General features: G+C 42.2%; 6 protein-coding genes across 7 annotated transcripts; 1 reads left to right on the forward strand and 5 right to left on the reverse strand.

The window, feature by feature from the left end:
• The first annotated feature begins 210 nt into the window (after window positions 1–210).
• LOC108078670 (cyclin-dependent kinase inhibitor 1C) lies at window positions 211–2,021 on the forward strand. Of its 2 annotated transcripts, none has more exons than XM_070285740.1 (3): window positions 211–357; window positions 1,250–1,648; window positions 1,936–2,021. In XM_070285740.1, exons 1-3 carry the CDS (start codon window positions 355–357, stop codon window positions 2,005–2,007), a joined length of 474 nt encoding a protein of 157 aa, XP_070141841.1. In that variant the 5' UTR covers window positions 211–354; the 3' UTR covers window positions 2,008–2,021. The 2 variants fall into 2 exon arrangements, with proteins under 2 accessions (XP_070141841.1, XP_070141842.1); XM_070285741.1 differs by having other exon boundaries at window positions 1,828–1,976.
• A 3,093-nt stretch (window positions 2,022–5,114) lies between these two features.
• LOC108078674 (uncharacterized) lies at window positions 5,115–6,021 on the reverse strand. The gene is made up of 2 exons (XM_017172607.2): window positions 5,976–6,021; window positions 5,115–5,902 (listed from the first exon to the last, which is right to left on the reverse strand). Exons 1-2 carry the CDS (start codon window positions 5,976–5,978, stop codon window positions 5,225–5,227), a joined length of 681 nt encoding a protein of 226 aa, XP_017028096.1. The 5' UTR covers window positions 5,979–6,021; the 3' UTR covers window positions 5,115–5,224.
• A 1,507-nt stretch (window positions 6,022–7,528) lies between these two features.
• Window positions 7,529–8,598, reverse strand: LOC108078644 (uncharacterized). The gene is made up of 2 exons (XM_070285619.1): window positions 7,913–8,598; window positions 7,529–7,882 (listed from the first exon to the last, which is right to left on the reverse strand). The coding sequence occupies exons 1-2, from the start codon at window positions 8,592–8,594 to the stop codon at window positions 7,647–7,649; spliced, it is 918 nt and encodes a 305-aa protein (XP_070141720.1). The 5' UTR covers window positions 8,595–8,598; the 3' UTR covers window positions 7,529–7,646.
• A 506-nt stretch (window positions 8,599–9,104) lies between these two features.
• On the reverse strand, window positions 9,105–9,870 carry LOC108078645 (uncharacterized). Its single transcript, XM_017172574.2, has 2 exons — window positions 9,818–9,870; window positions 9,105–9,756 (listed from the first exon to the last, which is right to left on the reverse strand). Exons 1-2 carry the CDS (start codon window positions 9,818–9,820, stop codon window positions 9,223–9,225), a joined length of 537 nt encoding a protein of 178 aa, XP_017028063.1. The 5' UTR covers window positions 9,821–9,870; the 3' UTR covers window positions 9,105–9,222.
• Window positions 9,871–12,419: 2,549 nt separating this feature from the next.
• Window positions 12,420–13,475, reverse strand: LOC108078576 (uncharacterized). The gene is made up of 2 exons (XM_017172495.2): window positions 13,341–13,475; window positions 12,420–12,848 (listed from the first exon to the last, which is right to left on the reverse strand). Exons 1-2 carry the CDS (start codon window positions 13,473–13,475, stop codon window positions 12,489–12,491), a joined length of 495 nt encoding a protein of 164 aa, XP_017027984.2. The 3' UTR covers window positions 12,420–12,488.
• Window positions 13,476–15,838: 2,363 nt separating this feature from the next.
• Window positions 15,839–17,141, reverse strand: LOC108078574 (uncharacterized). Its single transcript, XM_017172494.3, has 2 exons — window positions 17,098–17,141; window positions 15,839–16,948 (listed from the first exon to the last, which is right to left on the reverse strand). Exons 1-2 carry the CDS (start codon window positions 17,098–17,100, stop codon window positions 15,875–15,877), a joined length of 1,077 nt encoding a protein of 358 aa, XP_017027983.2. The 5' UTR covers window positions 17,101–17,141; the 3' UTR covers window positions 15,839–15,874.
• Window positions 17,142–20,966: the final 3,825 nt, after the last annotated feature.

The raw sequence follows: 20,966 nt of genomic DNA on the forward strand, positions 1-20,966 counted from the left end.
TTGAATTGCCGATGCTGTATTTTGGTTAGTTGTCGTTGTTGCTGTTGTGCTTCTGCTTCTGCTGTTAGTATTTTGTTGTTGCCTTATTTATAACGCCGTGTGCGGCGATGTGTCTCATCGGGTTTCGGTTTCGGTCTCGGATTTTGGCGGTCAGACCAGACTCTTTTAGACCCACGTACCGAACTGAACCGAACCGGACGGATCGGACCGGACCGGCGATATAGTATAAATTTCATACCCGCTGACCAGCTCATCATCATTTGTGCTTTGAACTTCTTAAGTGTAAATTGCTCGTCCGCATCTGCTCGAGAGAATTTCGTGAATTCCCCCAAAAAAAACCCAAAAACAAATAAAATGGTATGTGATCCTGGCAATGACAAGGACCCCGAGACCTAGTGATCCTCTGCTAGTCAAGCAGGATATAAACTTCAGAGCAAAAACATAGTGAATCGTGAACCAAACCCGAATTTGAAAGCGAACCCAAAATAACTATTACCCTCAAGTGCCCCCAACCCAAACCTCAAGTGCCTGAAAACGACTTCATCAACACGCTGTCCCGACTCAAGTGGTCCTCGGGACTCGATTTGCTTCACACCCGTGCCGGAGACACGCACATAATTATGCTCCAGAAATAGCTCCAAAAATAGCAGCACCTCTCACTAGAATTCTTATTTTGTATTCCTCAATTGTTACCCTATAGAAACAAGTATGAATGTTTGGGTATAATGCTTGTTATAGGGGAAAGTTGCCAGGAAGTTGGATACATTCAAGCGAGAAAGGATTTATGGTCATTATGGGATTTAGTAACCCAGTATTAAAAATATATTTTATGCAAATAAACTTAAAAGAATAACATTTATATATTACTGTGGAGTCCTTTGAACTTTCCAAACTTCCTTCTTGGATGAAAGTCCAGGAAATTAAGACAGAAAATATTGTTTTAGTTAATTTGTCTTAATATTATTAGAGTCTTTGATCACATTAAAACATGTATATTTTGAATTTCAACTAGTTCCCATCTCATTAACATTTTTTTAGCTGAAACTTTAGTGCGCTCATAATAATTTTAAGGTAATAAAGTAGACACAATTACATTCGGCAGTGCAAAAATATATTTTTTTCGTGGTTTAGAATTTTCAGTGATTTATTTTTACGACTTCACACTGGGGTCAAGGACTTTGAGTCCCATTGGAGTACAAATTCAATTAATAAATAATTTCAATATAAATTTCCCTCCATTTCCTTGCAGAAATTCTTCATGCTGTTGGCCCTGGCCCTCGTGGGTGTTGCTTGTGGTGCCCAGCTTCCCGACTCCGCCACCCAGGGACCCAATCCTCAGGATATTGCTACTCCCGAGCCCGAGTACATTGACATTGAGGATCCTGCCCCAGTGGCCTCCGCTCCTGCCCCCCGTCCCGTGGCTGCCCCTGCTCCGCGTCCGGTGATCGCTGCTCCTGCTCCCATTGCCCGTCCCGTGGCTCGTCCTGTGGTCCAGTCCTTTGTCCAGCAGCCCGTGCAGCAGCAGCAGATTCTGCAGCGCCAGTACCTGGCGCCAGTGGCCCAGCAGATCCAGGTGGCTCCCGTCCAGCAGCTGGCGGGACACACGTACAGCAGCCGGGCCGGCTACCAGTACCGTCGTCCAGTCTATGTAAGACGCTTCTACCGTCTGCGCCGCTACTAAGACGGACGGCTAGCCCTTAACTATATTTAATACAAGCTCGACAATCCTAGTAATCCCTCCTATATTTTGTCGTTTCTCTTCCTTCTCCCACTCCGAACTCCGAACTATCCGCACCAAAACTCCAATCCAATCCCAACCGAATCAAGCATTAACCAATACCTAAACCACGCACCCATTACCAAGCACTGAAAACCCACTATCTCCAACTATCAAAACTATCCAACTATCGTTACCTAATACAAACCTAATCCTAGAACGAACCCATCAAAGAAACGACGAACAAGAACAAGAACACGAACAAGAACAAGCCAAGATCAAAAGCATAAAGAGCGAAGTACAAAGAGACAAATGATGTTCTAAGACAAAGATCGAAAAACGAAGTATTCAGTTATTGTTGAATTGCCAAGTAAAGTACGAATAAATAAACGTAAATTATTTGTAAAGAAAAATGATAAACAAATTTCGATTCCGAGTTATTTCATTCACCTGCCAAGGCCAATCAGTCTCTGCCGGGGTATCGCATCGCAACGGGCCTTAATTGTATTATTCACAGCTCATCAAGGCGCAATAAAGTGTGTCGAAACTGTGGAAGATTCGTTCTTGATTTGATGAGTGCCCCCCGTTGGCGTGGGCTCCTCCATTAATCACGGAATGTCATGGGGGAAAATCTGAGATCTCTGAGATCTCTGATATCTCTGGCATTTGCATACGGAAGCTGCGCAGAAGTACTCGTGGGCAAAGTATTTGCGCACCGTCTCATTACCCAATTTATACAGTATAATATAAATATATGTATGTGGTTTAATTTCGGGGTTGCGTGGTGGCGGCTCTCATTAAGTGGTGCGACTTCTTCGGGCCAATTAGGTATAATTAGATATGCAGCTTCTTGCATGACTCTTGGCGGCTCGTAAACAAATAGGAATACATAAATCTAGTGGATTACTTTCAAAATACATTAAATTCAACCGGTTTAAGCTTCTTCTAAACCTGCTAAGTTGTCCCAAAACACACGGCAGAACACACACTTAATCTATGGAAAGGCCAGAAGTGTAAACAATCCGTTTTAAAAGCCATACACAGTGCGTCTGTCCGGGTGAGACAATGTGCTATTGATTGATGGATTGATTGTCAATTTGATTGTCTTGCCTCTGCTTCTATTCAGGGGCATTAACAGACAGCCACTTTTGTCTATGAACTATGACAAACTGGGTCTCGATCCATCGCTCCAATCCACACCATTCCTTTGTGTGCCAGCGATGACAGCGATGCTTCCGTCTCCGGCTGGGATTTCTCTTGGATTCCCTGGGTCAAGTGGAAATTATATGCCTTGACCTCGCTGCTCGGTAATTAATTACACAGATTTACACTGACAGAGAGCGCGCCTCGATACAATCTGTGGTGTCAATTACTAGATAATAAGCGTGGTTCAGTTTGATTAATTAATTTATTATGCGGAAGAAATGATAATCCATGAAGGAGGGGTTTCCTTGAAAATATTTTCTTATTGATTTTTTTTTATATAAATTTAGCTTGGCCTTACAGCTAAAACTTTACAACTACCCTGTGGAAACATCTTGTTCATTAGCTTTAATATGTAAAAAAGGAGCAGGTTTTTATTTATTATTTTAAAGGATGCCTCCAGCAATAGTGGAAAGAGCTGCATACTTCTATCGCAAACTGTTATACTTCAACTATTACTACTACTAAGTTTTGCATATATTTCGGGTTAAATATAACTGTGGTCTTTATAAAATATTTCGCCTGAAATTAGGCAATGCAAAGACTGGGATTAGTATATAAAAATATTTATTTTATGGTAAATTAAACAAGACTGTCATGGAATACAGATTTATATATTTAAAGTATGTTTATTAAAGAAATAAAAATAAGTAGGATTAAAATAGCAAGCAAGAATAATGTTCAGTTTAAATAATGTCATATAAATAGTAATAAGTATAACAAATAAATACAATTTTAAACTAACATTGTTAAAATTACTAACCTTTTTTTATTAATAAAACATTAAAATTATTAATAAGCTGATTTTATGCTTAATATTAATTTAAAAACTCCCACATTTTCTAATTGATTCTTTCGGGTTTCAAAGATTCTTAAAAGCTTATAAAGCATATCTGTTAGTTGTTATTAAAATCTATTAAAAATAACACTAAAATAGTTATTATTTTCTATTTCAATAAAAATAAATTCAATTTTAAATAACTAAATTATTTTAAATAAAAACCAAATGTTTGTTTGCCTATTTTTTTTTTTGTGCTTAGAGATTTGTATAATTTTAATTTAGTTGTTTTTGAAATGTGCACCCTATGCGTATGAGTAATATAAGGATACGGACATTACTCATACGCACTGCATGCAGATGGAAACCCAAAAATAAAAACAAGAAAAACCTAAAATAGTTCTGATCTGCCTAGAACAAGCCGATAAAATAGCAGCCACCAATTAGCATTTGGTATATAATGCATCAACAAAAATGTCGTGCTGAAAATGAGGAAACAAATAGTTGGTTTCATTAGTGGCGAATGCGAAACGAATAAGAAACAGGCTAGACGACTGCCTGGTCGACTGGGGTCATCAGTTTTGCTTTCTAAAAGCCAAAGTCTCAAGCCGAAAATCGAAAATCTAAAACCGTTGATGAGAGAGATAATTTATGGGCCGTGTTTATTTATTTAAACGGCGCTACTAAGAGCAACAACCGTAGATAAAGCTCTTAGGTAAATCATTCTTGGGCGTCCAGCCAAAGATAAACGTAATAATCTAATTAATTTGCATTTGCTGACAGCGACGAGGGAACGGGTTGCCAGCCATTAGATCATGCAATCGATTTCCATAAAGCAATTCATTTTGTCAACAAACGTACGTTCTTCTTCAGTACCGAAAACCAACAAATAATATAGACTCAACTTCCTGATCGCATTAGTTTCACTTTCACGGCAATGTGGGCGGATTTAAGAATCTGCGGGGGATCTGCGGGTGTATCTGTATTCACACCTCCAACAATGCCAGCGATTGTCTTGGAGCAATTAAGGCATTGTTATAAATTATAAAACCGTCGTTTATTGGAGCTCAGCCACAGCTCGGGCCATAAAATTAGAGCTTATGGCCGTTATGGCTGCTCACTGCAATTACTCAACGTTGGATTTGTTTGGGTTTCTCTGGCAAGTCAAAAAATCAAGCCGGAATTGGATACAGAGCATTACTCGGTCCCAAAAAGAAGAGATCAAAAAATAGCAACTGAATGAAACTGTTCTGCCGAGTTCACAGATATTTTTAGCCGGCAATTATGTCGGCGGCACTTGAGCCGAGTTCGCGGTCGTGTTCTTGGCCTCTCATAGGATTTTCCCCAGATCCCCTTGGAATCTCTTGGGATTACCAACAAGTGTAGGTAATAAAAGAATAATTTTACGTTTGGCAGTGCAAAGCTTTATTCGTTTTTTAGTGCAGACTCGGTAAACAATAAATAACTACAGGTAAATACACGTGGCATTGGAAGACAACAAACAAATGGCTAGGGGTGATCGGCGCTTAGAAGAGGAACGGCTGGGCAGGGGCATCATAGTGGTAGCCATCCTCGCTCTTGGGCTCCACAATTTCCTGGGGCGGCAGGTAGCTGTTCACAGGCTCCTCCAGGGGAGCGGCGTACGAGGGAATTGGGATCTTGAAGCTGGGCACTGACGGAGCCACATAGCGGGGCTGCTCGACCACGGGAACGGGAGCTGGAACTGGTGGCAGATAAGCGGGCTTAGGAGGGTCCACCCTCACCACTGCTGGAGGAGGAGGCAGATAGGCGGGCTTGGGTGGGTCAACTCGGACCACAGGTGGAGGAGGAGGCAGATAGGCGGGCTTGGGTGGGTTGACCTTCACAACTGGTGGTGGAGGAGGCAAGTAAGATGGCTTCGGAGTCCTGACCACCGGAATCTCAGGCTTGACGGTCGCAGGCGGCAGATACACTGGTGGAGGCTGGGTCACAGGCTTGGGCGGCAGATAGCTGGGAACTGGGGCAATCACGCGCACAGTCACTGGCTCCGGAGGCAGATAGGCCGGAGCAGGAGTGGGCAGTTCGAAGGGGATGCTCGGCGGCTCGTAGTTGTAGCCAGGATGGTCATGGTGATCGTTGTGATCGTGGTGATGGTCGTGTCCCAGAAGATGCGACACATCGGCGGCGGCCAGGGCCAAACTACAAACTGCCAGGATGAGGAGTTTCTGAAATATACATATATATATAAAAATCGTTCTAAGATCGATCCAATGAGTATCCTTGAGAGCGCGGAAATACCATTTTGTGGCGGGAACGTTCTTGCTGCGACGACTGCTTCTGCCCAAGTGATACAGTTTCCGGCAAGTGCTTCTTTATTTATACAGTTAGAGAACCCGAACCTGAACCCAGTGGCCGCTATAAAGCCGTCTCGCCTCGCCATTGCCATTACTTCCAAAACGCCAACGACGCTGTCGTCGCGAGAGACGATCTGGCTGCGATCTGGCTATATAAACGCTATATGTCTAAGCCTGTCAGCCAAGCGGCGTTTAGGGGTCTCGCCCCTTTGACAGCCGGTATTGGTATTCGCGCATTTGGGTATTGGTATTGGTATTGGTATTGGGAATTGGCATTCAATTTTTTATTAAATCTCTTAATTCGAAGTCATCTCGTTGCGTTGGCTTTTGTTTTTTGGCCCGGTCGGAGAGCTCTTTATGGCTGGGAGCCATAAACGTGTTGGGGTTTACGATCTTTGCTGCGTTTGCCAAGTATTTAAAATAGTTTTTGGTTAGTCAACGATCGGAATTTAAAGTTGAGCGCACTTTTGGGGCCATTCGAGCGGTATTTCGAGAGAAGAGTGTGTGGAAAGAGCTCGGGGTTCCCTTAAAAGTAGTTATTTTTAGATTAAACTTCCCTTAATTTATTTAAAAAACCGAAGTTCTTATTGTTTAAAGAGCATTTTTCACTTGACTACCTTTCCGCAACTCAGTTTTCTTATTGATATAAAATATCTATAAATTTTAGAGTTTCTATTTGTCTTTTTAATATGATGAGTAAGCCTTTTCTGTAGCTTTTAAATTGATTATATTTCTGTAAGCAAGGTTCTTCTGTACAGGTTATAAATTATACTCTTTCCTGAAACCCGTTTAAAAGTATAATTATTCAGTTTTCTTTTGGGATAACTAAATTTAGTGTCCACACTCCTTCCAAATATAGCAACTCCAATTCGTTTTTGTCAGGAACATTTTTATTACCAGATATTCTGAGTCAGCTAACAATATTCCATTCCTAACCAACACAATATTTTAATTAGTCTACTTTTGTGTTCAATAAGGAGTTAATAGAGCCAACTTGTCCGCTTCTCTGGCACCCTCTAAGTAAGAGCATCTCCCATTCGTTATGGATTTAATTTATAAATTTAGTCCATTCTTTGGGTTGACTTGCCCCATCTCTGTGATCTCTGGACAACATTGAAAGAGGTCAACTGTCGCTCCATAGCTGCCGGCTGCAATTGACGATTAGCGATTTTGGTTTCTGTAACAGACGCCGCATCCAACCAATCAGTTTCTATATATATCCATATCCACAGCCAAAGCCGAGCATCATTTTTCATTCCCAAAGACAGTAATTATCGACACTGCAGGTGATGATCAAGCCGAACTAAAGCTTAAATCGAAACTGAAGCCGAAGCTTCGGTTGATTGGCCGCAATTAGATTTGGGGGTCAGATCGAAATCCACACGGATCCCTCGGGGCAGGGTGACAGCGATTTGGGGGCGATAGCTCTGACCTTGAGGTTGGTGAAAGAGCGAGAGTGTCGCAATGTCTCTTGGGGGAATCAGGGAATTAACCGCTCCATTAACTCTTGGTTTTTGGGGTTTTAAATGCTTTTTTAATTTGTACAGCTTAAAGCTAGATGCAGGTGCTGGGTTTATGAGTTGGTGGGGAGATTGTGAGTGTTGCTGGGGTTATCCTAGTGACGGAAGCGACGCAGTGGTGGCTTGTATTGGTAACCTGAATCGGAGTCGTGGCTCTCCACGGGCAGCGAGCTGGGGGCTGGACCCAGGGGCAGAGCGTAAGACGGAATGGGAATGTGGAAATCCACCTCGGGCTGTACTGGTGGCAAATATTGCGGCTCCGGCTTGGGGGGCAGGTACTTCTCCACAGGCCTGGGAGGCGGCAGGTACTTCTCGACGGGCTTGGAAGGAGGCAGATACTTCTCCACTGGCTTGGAGGGAGGCAGATACTTCTCCACCGGCTTGGCAGGTGGCAGGTACAGTCCCTTGGGTGCCACTGGTGGCGGAGGAGGTGGTGGCGGCAGACTGGGCGCCACCTTAGGAGGCAGATATCTGGCCGCAGGTGCTGGGGGCAGGTACTTCACCTCGGGCTTTGAGGGAGGCAGATACTTGGTCTCCGGCTGCCTAGGAGGCAGATAGGTGGGCTTGGGAGCCAGGACTGGGGGAGGTGGTGGCGGAGGCAGGCTGGGAGCAACCTTGGGTGGCAGATACTTGGGCGCCACTGGCTCTGGGGGCAGATACTTCACCTCCGGCTTGGAGGGAGGCAGATAGCTTGCTTTTGGAACCACTGGCGGCGGAGGAGGTGGCGGTGGCAGGGAGACCTTGGGAGGTAGATACTTCTGGCGCGGCTTCTCCGGTCCCCCATAGTTGTATCCACTGGGAATGTCGAACTTGGCCTCGTGGACATGATGGTGGTGATGGTGCGGCTCCGGCTGGAAGTGCAGATCGATGTGCAGGTCGTGGTGATCATGACCGGAAGACGAGTGCGAGGAGTGGGCATCGTAGTGCTCATGGTGATCGTGCTCGTGGTGATGATGATGGTCGTGCTGGTGACCTCCGCCAAACAGGTGCGAGACATCCGCCCGAGCGCAAGCGGCCAATCCGGCCAGAGCCACCAGGATCATTAGGGGTTTCTGCAAGTCAAAAAGACACCCAATTAGATGGGCCAAGCGAGGAGCTAATCCTCTGGCTATTTACCATGGTCTCGACGAGATTATCCGGTTGATGATGTTGCTGCCGTTTGCCGACAACAGGTAGTAATGTCAATATCGCAGATGGCTACCGCTTTTATACCATCAATAGCGCAGCTTCCTCGAGCTCGGTTTTCTTCACACTTTTCTCGGTTTTCTCGGCCTGAACTTGACGGTGGCCAATTATCGGCGTGTGGTATCTCCTCTCTACCAAACAATTAATGCCATTTCGGCCAAATTAGCTGCCCCGAACAAAGCGGCTCATGAATATGCAGCGGCCAGCGACGAAATCCCACAGACAATTGACGGTGATTGACTCGGCCATCTGGACCACTTTGCCCCGATCCAGTCCCGATATCCGAAATGGAGGCGATATCAATGCAAATGGGGTTAACAAAACAGCATTTATTCGAGATACGTTTAGCTTTAACTTATGTAAACCTTAGACTAGTGTGGAACGATCAAAACAAAGTCATCCGGGGAAATTTTCAGCGGGTTCAGTCCAGTGGGGAGGTGCCTCTTTTTTTGTCTTTTTTTTTATAGGTTTTTCTCTTAGTTTTGATTAGAAGATGAATGCCTCGGCTGGGGCTTCATAGTGGTAGCCATGATCGGGCTCTGGCTCAGGCTCAGGCTGTGGGGGAGGAGGAGGCGGCAGGTAGGTGGGCACTGGCGTGGGAGCGGGTGTGGTTGTGGTGGTAGTAGTAGTGGTTCTTGGTGGAGGTGGTGGGGGAGGAAGGTAAGTGGGAGCGGGAGTTGGAGCGGGAGTAGTGGTGGTGGTTGTGGGAGGAGGAGGAGGCAGGTAAGTGGGAGCGGGAGTAGGAGCAGGTGTAGTGGTAGTCGTGGTCGTGGTCGTAGTGGTAGTAGTTGTGGGTGGTGGGGGAGGCAGGTAAGTGGGCACCGGCTTGGGCGGCAGGTAAGTTGGCGGCGGCGGCGGTGGTGGCGGCTCCGTGGTGCTGGTAATCACAAAGGGCACCTCCGGCTTGGGGTAGTCATAGCCATAGCCATGCTCGTGATGCTCCTCCAGGAGCTCCAATGGCAAATGTGAGACATCTGCAGCGGCGTAAGCCAGCAGGCAAGTGGCCAAAATGAAGAACTTCTGTAGAAACGAAAAATCATTATATCCAGGTGATTTTCAAACCCTAACTGACCACACTCACCATGTCCGTTGTGATCTCGTCTAGGTCTGATACCTTGAGCTCTTAAACCGCAAATGATTGACCGTTCGCTCCGATGTCTGTTTATTTATAGTCAAAATTCTAAAACAGTTCGACACTGTCCATGGCTTCAAAGGCCAATTATTATCATTTAAATCGATATCGCTCCGCTAGCCTCACGGCATTCTTTGTATCGGTAAACCCACAGCGTATCTGTATCTGTCTCTGCAGCTCTATCTACGTTGTTTATATGAATGATTAGCGCCACAATACTGCTCTACTGCGTTGACAGAGGACAGAAGACAGAGGAGCAGCGAGCGTCATTGTTTCGGCATTATGATTTTATGGGTCTCCACTGTAAGCATTTTCATTGACGTCGTCACTTGGGCCTCTTGTTACCACGGCGATCATTGTTAAAGGTGTCTAACTCAGACGAAAACTAAGCCTCTGCTTCCGACGGAAGACTGACCCTAAGTCGAAGCACTTTGAGAAAAATAGAGCAACTTTGGCAACAGAAATCTTTCCCATAAACTTTTAGAAGTAAAAAGGTGTTAACTATTTTGCAAAATCCCTATATACTGTAGTTTGATTTCAACTAAAACTATGTTTTAATTACGATTAGAACTCTAATTTCTTAATGTTTTATAGGGGAATACATTTTAGACAATTCATTTATTGCCAAGACTAGTCTATTGCCTAAATTTTATTATTGCAGGTCGCTCAACTTCCCCAAAAGTTTCACTCTCTTAAGGTGTTTAAGGTGTTAATTATTACGCAAACTATCAAGTCCAGTTTTTATTAAAGTAAACATTTCATTGGATTGGATGTACCTCAAAGCACATAATTTTTATTAAAATATTCCTGAAAACTAATAATTAGCTTAATAATTATTTCTGATTGAATTTATTGTTCAACAAAATATCTCTTTCAAAAGCAGAAATTCTTAACTAGCCTTAAATGGCATTGAATAGAATACCTATGAGATACTATTATCTGCTTTAAATATTCATAAAATGTTTCCAAAATGACATAGATATATAAAATTTAATTTAAATAAAACAAAAACACCAATAGTGTGTAAATTCTTACGCAAATTATTGTAACATATGTCATCACCCAATAAAATTTATTTTATTCATTCGATTTGAATACTTTAGGGCATCTTAATTATAGTTTTGCAATACGCAGAGACATTTTGATTGACTCTTTTCAAAGTTTAAGTCCTACAAATACACAATATTTTTCTTACGTGTAGCTGAAGACTTAGTTCCGCCGCTGGGAGCGCTGTAAGCGTGCTCTGCTGGCTGTCATAAATCATTTAGACTTCATTTATAATAATTATGGCGCGCGCTGCCATTTGCAGCTCAAGAAGTTTCAGTCAGAGCTTCAGTTTAAGTGGTCAGCGTTTCATGGACGACGATGGACAATGAAGCTGTCTGCGGTCTACTGGGGCATGATCTTGCGGAAGCAATTCGGTTACAGATCAATGGGGGATCTCCAGCAGAGGCGGACAATATAGAGAAGCATTCACACATTACAGAGAGCGGGGGAAGAACAAGATCATTTTCAACAATATGTCCCAAAAGCATTAATAATTTAATATATTTTGTAATTTTAATATTTCGTCATATATACTAAGAAGTCTGAAAACTATATTTATTTAAAATTCGATCTTAACTCAATTTAAACAAGAAAAGAAACTTCTTTATCTTATAAAATCAATAATTTTAAAACTTAAGCTACTTTAAGCTATAATTTTTTTATTCTAATATTTTTCTTACATTATTTAGTCTCTATTTATCTTTTTAAACAATAATTTTTAATTTAACAATTATTTTTCAAGCTCTTTTAGATATCTTAACATTCTCTTTTCCCAGTTAAGTAAAACTATACGTACCCACCTGCCTCTGAGTTGACAATATAAATATTTATAAAAACAAATATTTATCCAAATAAGTGTTGAGCCCAAAGAATGTGTTTACAGAACTATGAATATGTTTAACGTGATATCCCTTAATCTTAAAAAAAATCCCATCACTTTAACGGCAGCGTTTAATCAACTAATTAGTTGGATTAGCGTCTCTCTCGCCGCGATTGTATAAACAAACAGACGATACTGGTCTAGGTTCAACTATCACTTTTTGTTTCGTTGGTTGCCAAAAAATAAATAAGAAATACTACCACAAAAACTATTCGCAGACGGGTTGTTGAACCAGAGAGCATCGGCGATCTCGGAAGATCGATTGTCAAGTGCTGAAATTGGATGGCGTGTGCTGAACCAAACCATCCGCGTTTCTGCTCGGATTTCGGCAAAAATGAGCGAAATTTATGCCGATTATGAAATTAATTGTCGTTCTTTATGGGCATTAATCTCAGCGATCTCTGGCTAGGCCTCAGTTTTAATGGCAAATGATCGCGAATGTGTGCAAATTTTGTGAGTCCTCAACCGGTTTGGCGGCGAGACATTTTTCTGCTTGGTTTTATGGAGTTCCAGCCAAGAGCCACGGTGAATCTCGTTCTAAGCCAAGTCCAAAGCAACCTCTGTGTTTGGCTTAAGCCCTATCCAAGGGCCTTTGGTGAAAGGAACGCAGCTAGATCTCTGTGTTAGATTTTATTTTTATTTTTATTATCTTTACGTAACTTTGGTACAAATTCAAACTGCTGGGCGGGGTATTTAGCTCTTGAAGCGCCGGCTAGGCACCTGGTACTTGTATCCATGGACGCTGCTGCCGCTCTTGGTTGCAATGCTGCTGGATCTGGAAGAGGAAGCGGCGGCTACAGGTGCTGGCTCTTCTGGCTCTGCTGGTTCCTCGGGCTCCTCGGCCTGGCCTAGCTCTGCATCTGAGGGCGCCACGGGTATGGCATCCTGGGGGAACTCATCGCCGGTGGGAAACTCATTGCTGACCTCCAGTTCCAGCTCTGTGACCTTGGGAACATCGTATACAAATCCATTGCCAGATCTCACTAGCTGAGAGACATCAGCTCGGGCGGAAAGGCAGGTTGCCAGGAGTAGGAGAGCGACAATAGCAAGGCGCTGCAGTTTAAAATTATAATAAATTAGTTTAATAAATATGATTGATTTTGGCTTTAAAATAGTCATAATAAATATTAGATTTTGCTTCCTGACAATCGATATTGTGTTCTTAATAATTAAGACTTGAGTTTCTTGATTAATAATCTGATTAATATAGAATCAGAACATTATCATTTGTTTCTTAACTATACTCAAGTTCAACAATCTTCAAACTAGAAAATATAGAGCTATACATTTATCTCATTTATTGGGGTAAATGCTTATATTTCTGAAATACTAAATTATTCTTTTCTTTAAATATGAATAAATTAGTCAAGTGTTTGTCTAAAGCGTGAACTAAAACAGGATTGATAATCTAGCAAATTATGTGAGTTTAATGGAAGCTTATTTGAATAATAAACACGTCAAACAAGCTGCAGATTTTTCGCTTTTAAAAACTACCGAATTCGATAATTGTTTATGTTGTTATCCATATGCTGCAGGTAATCTTACCATGATGCTTTGATGATCTATAGAAGGGATTTGACTGCTGAGAATGCCTCTGTAATGGTTGTCGCCTTCCCGCGGAGTGTTGCTCAAGCGAATGCAGGCGCCGGCGCTGGGGCCCAAACTATTTATACTATTCATACTTCTATATGCTCGCCTCATTTGCCTCACTTTATTAATTGCGCCAAAGCGGATCGATCGTGATGACTGTGCTGAAGCCAAGACACGGAGCCAAACACAGTGAGCGGCCCTAGATAAACAAACAAACAGAAACGGCGGAGAGACAAAGCTCCAATGGGTCGATGTCTTGGGCCAAATGGTGGAAGCGGTGCTACTGCTACCACATAAAATGCTACAACATCTCCATCTCCGTCGACAACCACATAGCCATTGCCAAGGCTAAGACTTGTTTTGTGGGGTCAAGTGTCAGTGCGTTTGCCTTTGTCTCAGCTCCGCGGCGATTTGCATTCGAATTAATGATTCTGACTGATCTCTGTGTTTGCCCTAGGGATGAATCTCAAACTTCGATATGTTTTCAAGACAAAATATTTAAAATATCGGGTATTTACAATTTTTGAAAATGAAATCCCAAGTTGAAATATCAACTATAGTGTGGAACTATCGAAAGTATCGATATGATATCTAAAATATAAAATTAATTAAATGTTTCTTTGGAGTTAAGTACAATTTATATTGTAAAAGGAAGCCAATTATTGGCAAACCTTTTTAAAAACTAATTACAAAATTCTCAAGTTAATTGTTTCACTTAGGGAAGACATTTATCGACACATTATAACTATAAAATATTCCTTAGGTATCGATATTTCTATTGCTTTTTATATTAACTTTCGACAAATCTATCGATTTTCATATTCAATATCGACTTATTACCGATATATCTATATTTTTTCACATCTCTAGTTCACAACTATTGAGATCCACGTGATCCAAGTAGTTCTTCAAGCATATTCAATTATGCAGCCCTGTCCGATCCAATGAGATCCGATTTGATCCCCATCCATCGAGCATTTGAAGCGCATAAAAGCGACGCCTCAACACGTTTCCGTTTCATTAGCGTTTTACGGCTGCAGATCCGGCGACGATCGCACAATTTATCTATGCCAATCTCGACATTTTGATTATAGTATGCATCGCCTTTGTGGGGACATCGCAAGATTGATGGCATTAGCTTCAGGCTGTTTTGTGTGGCTGAAATTCCACCTGCTGTGAATTTGCAACGGGATTTTAGAGACACACCCTCTTTGTGTATTAATCACCCAAAGAAAGTCGAACAAAAGGAGAACAAGCTCAACAAGAATCAGAACCATTGAACTTTAATAACTGGAATAATCATTAAGGCTTTACAGAGTCTTTAATTAATTGTGGGAATTCACTTTTAACGACTGATATGTGATCCGGCTCAAGTCAAACAATTTAATTGATTTTTTCCGCCTTTTTAAAAGTTAATTATTATTCCATTAATAATTGAATGTAAGCTTAACCGCCATTTAATATTTATTTTTTCATTGGTGAATTTTGTTTCTTTATAAACTCTGATAATTGTTTTGTCATCCCATTTCAAATTTGCCAAAATTTGATTAATTGAATTTTAAAGAAGTGAAGTTATACTCAAGACCTCTTTTTACTTTTCAAGCTTGTTTACTTTTAGGAGTCTTTCTAAATTATTTTAATATGTAGCATACGAAGAGGCGCTTTGTTAAATTTAAAAATTACATTATCATATTAAGTAATCGTTAAAAATGACGCAATAATTTTGCTAAAATTTTAATGTATGTATAAACATAATAATTTTAAAAAATCTACAAAAAACAAGTGCAACACATTTTTAATATATTATGTTATTTATGTTACCAATTTTTTTGTAAGTTTAATTAGGTATTCTTCTGTTAATCATTATGTTGCAATATGAACATATTTGTACACTATTTTTTACCCTATTAAGTTTAAAAACAATTTCATAATACTTCTAAATCTTAATCATTGCATAAACTTATTGCTGGGCTAATAGGTAAATTTGCATATATTCTCGAAGGTGATAATGAGTTTATATATCTAAACAAGATTTAATGAAATGCGCTCTTAATTAAATAGACTAAAAGCTCTTCTTTTAATGCTCATACGCTTAAATAATAAATGCAGCCTTGAAATTTAAAAATTTCCTAATTAGGAATTCGTTGCGATTGTTGAAATGACGCAACTTGCTAATTTAAATGATAATTTTATGCTTTCACTTGAACGATAGTCACATAATCTAAAAAGACGATCGAAAAGTATTTGTTTCCAATACCGAAGGATTTGTTCTTTTGTTTTTTAATGAGTTATATCATCTGTAAATATTTTTAGAATTCCCAAATTATAGTACATTAAAAGACACGTTCTTCAAAATCGCTTGATTTTTATATTGACAGTTTTCGCAAGTGGATTCGGCTTTCTTTGCGAAAGGCCGAACCACTCATTCACAATTCGTTCACAAATATGGCTAATACTTAATCTGTGTATTTACAAGGGGCTCGATCGGCCTAGAAGTGGAACGAGGGCTGGGGGTTGTTGGGGTAGCTGTAGCCCTTCTCCGCGGGCGGCAGGTACTCGACCTTGGGTGCTGGCGGCGGCGTGTACACGATCTTCTTGGTTGGTGGTGGTGGGGGTGGCACGTAGACGACCTTCTTGGTTGGTGGTGGTGGGGGTGGGACGTACACAACCTTCTTGGTGGGTGGGGGAGGCAGGTACTCGACCTTGGGGGCTGGTGGTGGTGGGGGTGGCACGTAGACGACCTTCTTGGTGGGTGGGGGCACGTACACCGGTGGGGGCACGGTCACGGGGAAGGGAATGGAGGGCTCGCCATAGTGGTAACCGTCGTCCTTAAGGATGCCCACTGGGGGTGGGGTGTAGACGACCTTCTTGGTTGGTGGTGGTGGGGGTGGCACATAGACGACCTTCTTGGTTGGTGGTGGTGGGGGTGGCACATAGACGACCTTCTTGGTTGGTGGTGGTGGGGGTGGGACGTACACAACCTTCTTGGTGGGTGGGGGAGGCAGGTACTCGACCTTGGGTGCTGGTGGTGGTGGGGGTGGCACGTAGACGACCTTCTTGGTTGGTGGTGGTGGGGGTGGCACGTAGACGACCTTCTTGGTTGGTGGTGGTGGGGGTGGGACGTACACAACCTTCTTGGTGGGTGGGGGAGGCAGGTATTCGACCTTGGGTGCTGGTGGTGGTGGTGGGGGCACGTAGACGACCTTCTTGGTGGGTGGGGGCACGGTCACGGGGAAGGGAATGGAGGGCTCACCGTAGTGGTAGCCATCATCCTTCAGCACACCTGCAGGAGGAGCTTTGTACACGGGACGCGGAGGCGTGGGCTGTGGCTTGTAGACCACCGGGGGAGCGGTGTAAACGGGACGAGGAGGAGTGGGCTGGGGCTTGTAGACGACCACCGGTGCGGGGGCAGTCTCGTGGGGCACCGGCAGATCGATCACAGGGAAGGGCTCCGAGGGAGCTCCGTAGTGGTAGCCATCCTCGTGGAGGTTGTTGCTGTGCGAGAACAGGTGCGAGACGTCGGCGCTGGCCACGGCCACCAGGGCGAAAGCGATGAGGAGTTTCTGGGAACAGAGAACGCAGAACACTTGACTGTAGTCGTTTCCTAAGCGAATTCCAAGGTGCCCAGGCTCCCAGTTCGGTTTTTGTATCCACCACCGACTGGGCTTGGGAATCCTCGGTCCTCGGCTCTCGATCCTCGGTATCAGCTTACCATTTTGCTCAGAACCAAATCCACACCGCGGATGCAGAATTGTGACTGTGCCGCTTCTGCTCGGGTCTACATTATTTATAGTTCAGCGCCTCAGGATGGCGGTGCGGTGGTGCTGAGCGGCAGAAGCTTCTCGGCAGAGCCCCGAAAACTAAACAGAACCTGCTTGGGTTGGTTAACCGGCTGCCGTGGCTGACGTCGCCGTCGGTGGCTGGTTGCTGGTCGCGCTTCTCGCCACCAGAACGACACCCATAAACTTATTGTCCAGATTCCAGGCGCTATACCTTTTCGGCCACAACAGATTCCGATTTTGGTTCTGGAACAACCGACGTAAATGAGCTTGAATCTAATAAAAATCATAAGCCACGGCCAAAGAAAGCAAATCGCCAACTTAAAAATATATGATAACTTAGGAGCAGAGACAACTGTCCAAAGCTAATATAAAAAGCAGCAGAGTTTAATTTGAATTCAAGAAAAACCGGTGAAGTATGGGGATCATATGGGAGTTATCTTAGGGGAGAACAGGTAAGCGTGTGATAATCATATGCGCAGAGATATGGGGCTAGAGTCTGGAGATCATAAGGGTGACGTCTTAGGGGAAGAAGGGGAAGAACCGAGGGATTGGAGGTCCCGCATGGGCTTGGGCTCGATAAATATTCAGAAATATTTTTCGGTGATCGATAACGCTGCGCTGCGATGCCAATTTGTCGGCCTATCGCGACGATGATGGAACCACTTCGCACTTAACGACATAGACAATGGCACTCTTTAGCTGATCCCGCGCATAAATCTAGTTTAGAGCCACGGGTACGGGTACTCGGGCTGGTTAGCGCGACGAGAGACATAAATTAATTTCGCATCTATATGTGGTTCTATAATAAAACTACTTTGGAATGTTTTATTTATGAGGGCATTCGGGGATTTGCATAAATTCTCCAAAGTTCCGCCTGAACGGTGCGGCGTGTGGCAGCGTATTAACTCCTCCCCTGAAGTTATGGCAATTACTCACTCAAGGGCACCGGCAACCTTCGCCCAGCGATCCAACTGGATGAATCAACCTGCAACTGGTTTCTGCTGCAGTTTCTCCCGAGTCTCTGGCATGACCTTTGCCTTGGCTTGCAGCAAGGACAACCACAATTCCCTTCATCTTGACCCACTGGTCGAGTCCAGGCCCGGCTCCCATTACTAATTCGATTTACGCAATCGAAACTTGCAATCTTAAACTGATTTTTAATGGGCATCATTTGAATTCCTTTCGCCCGTTGAAAACCCGATTGTTATACAATCGAGATTTAAATTTAAATTCTAATTTAATCAATTAAAATTTGCAAACCATAATCTTTCTCTTCAGATTGCGGTGTTAATTGCTTCTCGGCGCAAATTCATCCATTATTATCCTCTTCCGAAAGCTTCGAGCTCGCTTATGACGTTCAAGATGGCTGAATACCAAGAATTCCCACCAAACATGGCTAGGTCGATCGTTGACCGTTGGCGCAATTAATAAATTTATGCTGTTCTTTTTTTAGAATTTTAGGGGATTTTTCGCTTAATTTCCATTTTGTCAAATTTGTTACGCAATCGATAGGGCAGATCTTTTATCGGTAAAATCGGGTTTTTAAGTCGAACTAAGGCGTATTACACTAACCAGCAAAGGGTTTTCAGATGCCATTTAGGTGACACTTTCATAATAAATAGCAATGTTAATTTTCTAAAAGTTAAGTTGCCATTCTTACAATCTGCAAAAACCTGTTGTGCTAAATTGATATATCCCTTTGTAAATATACAAAAATTAACCTGTAGGACAGTGACTCTATACGTCATTGTTCGAACTAAGTCGTCAATCAGGCGGTCGTTAAATGTTACGCCATAGTCACTGGAAATTCGAGATGGCTCATTGGCGAATCGCTTTTAGCGACTCATTTTGCGGGCCAATTTGTCGGAATTTGATGTGTGTTTTGACCTGAGTCAGATCAAAGATCAGTTTCCGGCATTCAAATGGGTTCTCAGGCCATTGTCGTCGATCCATCAGCTAATATTAAAGATTAGCTCTGATTACTTCATCCGAAATTATGGCTTGCGGTTTAATTAGATGGATCTTGGGTAAATGCCACACAACGGTAAACGAGTTTGCGATCTGTCCTCACCACAAGTATATACATATATAAATATTTGTTTATACATATAGTATAATATATATCATCGCAGAACGTATTTGTTCGTCGTTTTGTTGAAATAGCCAAATATGTGCACTGCTAAACACGCGTGCGTCGGTCTCGGATTCGGATTCCGATGACGGGGATCGGAAATTGCAGAACAGAACCCATCCAATTCGATCCCGAACCGATCCGAAACCGGTTCAATTAGTTTGGTGAATGCCTTAGAATTTAGTGTTTATAAATTTCACATTAGGCATAATTAAGAACAAGTTTGTTCTATTCTTACTCAGAGCTCCCTCCAGACAAAACAGAAATCCAAACCCCAAACCCAAACTCAAACCGAAACCGAAGTCAAGTTCGAATTCCAGCCGCCGATGCATGCAAATAAAATAATAATTTCAAAAACTGTTTATCAATCCAAGCATAATGCCAGGCATTAATCTTCAAACGGGGAGAGAGATACCATAAATGTGGGCATCAATTAGCTTTCAGACAACGGAAGCCGCGTTAACACAGCCGGCTAACTACACGCGAATATTTACTGCATGTTTGGCCACTTTGCCAATTTTTTAAGCATATTCTGTTCTAGCGAAAAAACGAAACAAAAATAATAATAATAAATCCAAAGACACAAAAACAAAACGCGCTAAGGTTCATTAAAAATACAACAAAATTTCTTTCTGCCTGAATAAATCTGCATTAAGAGCACATAAATTCGAAGTATAATTCAACAGTGGCTTTGACTTAGCCGTTATGGTTAACAGTGCGGGTTCGTGTCTCGGCTGGGCCACGACTGTTAAGGCCAATACGCAACTGATCGCAGTTCACGAAGTAAAGTAGCAGTCGATCACGGTATTCATTAGCAGTCAATTGCAATATTGGGTTATTTTAAGTAACTAGTTTCTAATTTTTAAATTTTAAAATATTTTAAATTGTATTTTGAATTTATATAGTATTCTAAAAACTTTTGTCAATAGTCATTTTAATGTAACTATATGATATATATTAGACTTCTGCATGAGTGTACTCATTTGTAGCATAACAGATCTGTACAGTAGTGTAGAGTTCATAAAATACTGCACCCAATCCTTTCTGTACAGTATACTCTATAGGCCAGAAGTAGATAGCACAACATTTTTAGTGTGCCCACTTTGCGTGAGTGCAGTATATGGTTGTACCCTTCGGGAGTGAGTACTATATTTGCTGTACAGCTTTTTAGTTGTACAGCTTGTTAGTTGTATGTGTACAACTGTGCAGATGAGTTCAGTATTCTTCAATAATATATTGAGAACGAACTTCAAACATATAAAAATATAAATAAAGCGTATAGTGAAGATTTTGATGTTCTGCAGTGGTGGTCAATTAATAAAGACCGTTTTCCTCTACTGTATAAAGTTAGTTGCAAGTTACTATCAGCTCCCGCGAGCAGTGCAGCATCGGAAAGGGCATTTTCTGTTGCCAAAAATTTAATTTGCGAAAAACGTTCAAAAATTGCCACCACTGAAGACATGGTACATAAAATAATGTTTCTCCATTCGAATATTAATAATTTAAATGTAAATTCTTTAATAAAATAAAATTGTTTATAAGAAATACATAGTACACACGAGAACTCTATATGTGTGCATGTACCAGTCATGAAGTTTCACTCACTGTACAATAAGTCAACTGCACACCAAAACACTGTACAGTGCCTGACTACTGCACACCATTTTT

This window comes from Drosophila kikkawai, chromosome 3L (assembly GCF_030179895.1).
Source record: "Drosophila kikkawai strain 14028-0561.14 chromosome 3L, DkikHiC1v2, whole genome shotgun sequence".
NCBI lineage: Eukaryota > Metazoa > Arthropoda > Insecta > Diptera > Drosophilidae > Drosophila > Drosophila kikkawai.

What these genes read in the sequence shown, in the direction of transcription:
- LOC108078670 (XM_070285740.1), top strand. An exon ending in AGTACCGTCGTCCAGTCTAT is followed by an intron (nt 1,649 to 1,935) that starts GTAAGACGCTTC and finishes ACCTAATCCTAG; the next exon opens with AACGAACCCATCAAAGAAAC.
- LOC108078644 (XM_070285619.1), bottom strand. Translation starts at nt 8,594, where the DNA reads ATGATCCTGGTGGCTCTGGCCGGATTGGCCGCTTGCGCTCGGGCGGAT. An exon ending in GCCGGTGGAGAAGTATCTGC is followed by an intron (nt 7,883 to 7,912) that starts CTCCCTCCAAGC and finishes AGAAGTATCTGC; the next exon opens with CTCCTTCCAAGCCCGTCGAG.
- LOC108078576 (XM_017172495.2), bottom strand. Translation starts at nt 13,475, where the DNA reads ATGAATAGTATAAATAGTTTGGGCCCCAGCGCCGGCGCCTGCATTCGC. An exon ending in TAGATCATCAAAGCATCATG is followed by an intron (nt 12,849 to 13,340) that starts GTAAGATTACCT and finishes TTTAAACTGCAG; the next exon opens with CGCCTTGCTATTGTCGCTCT.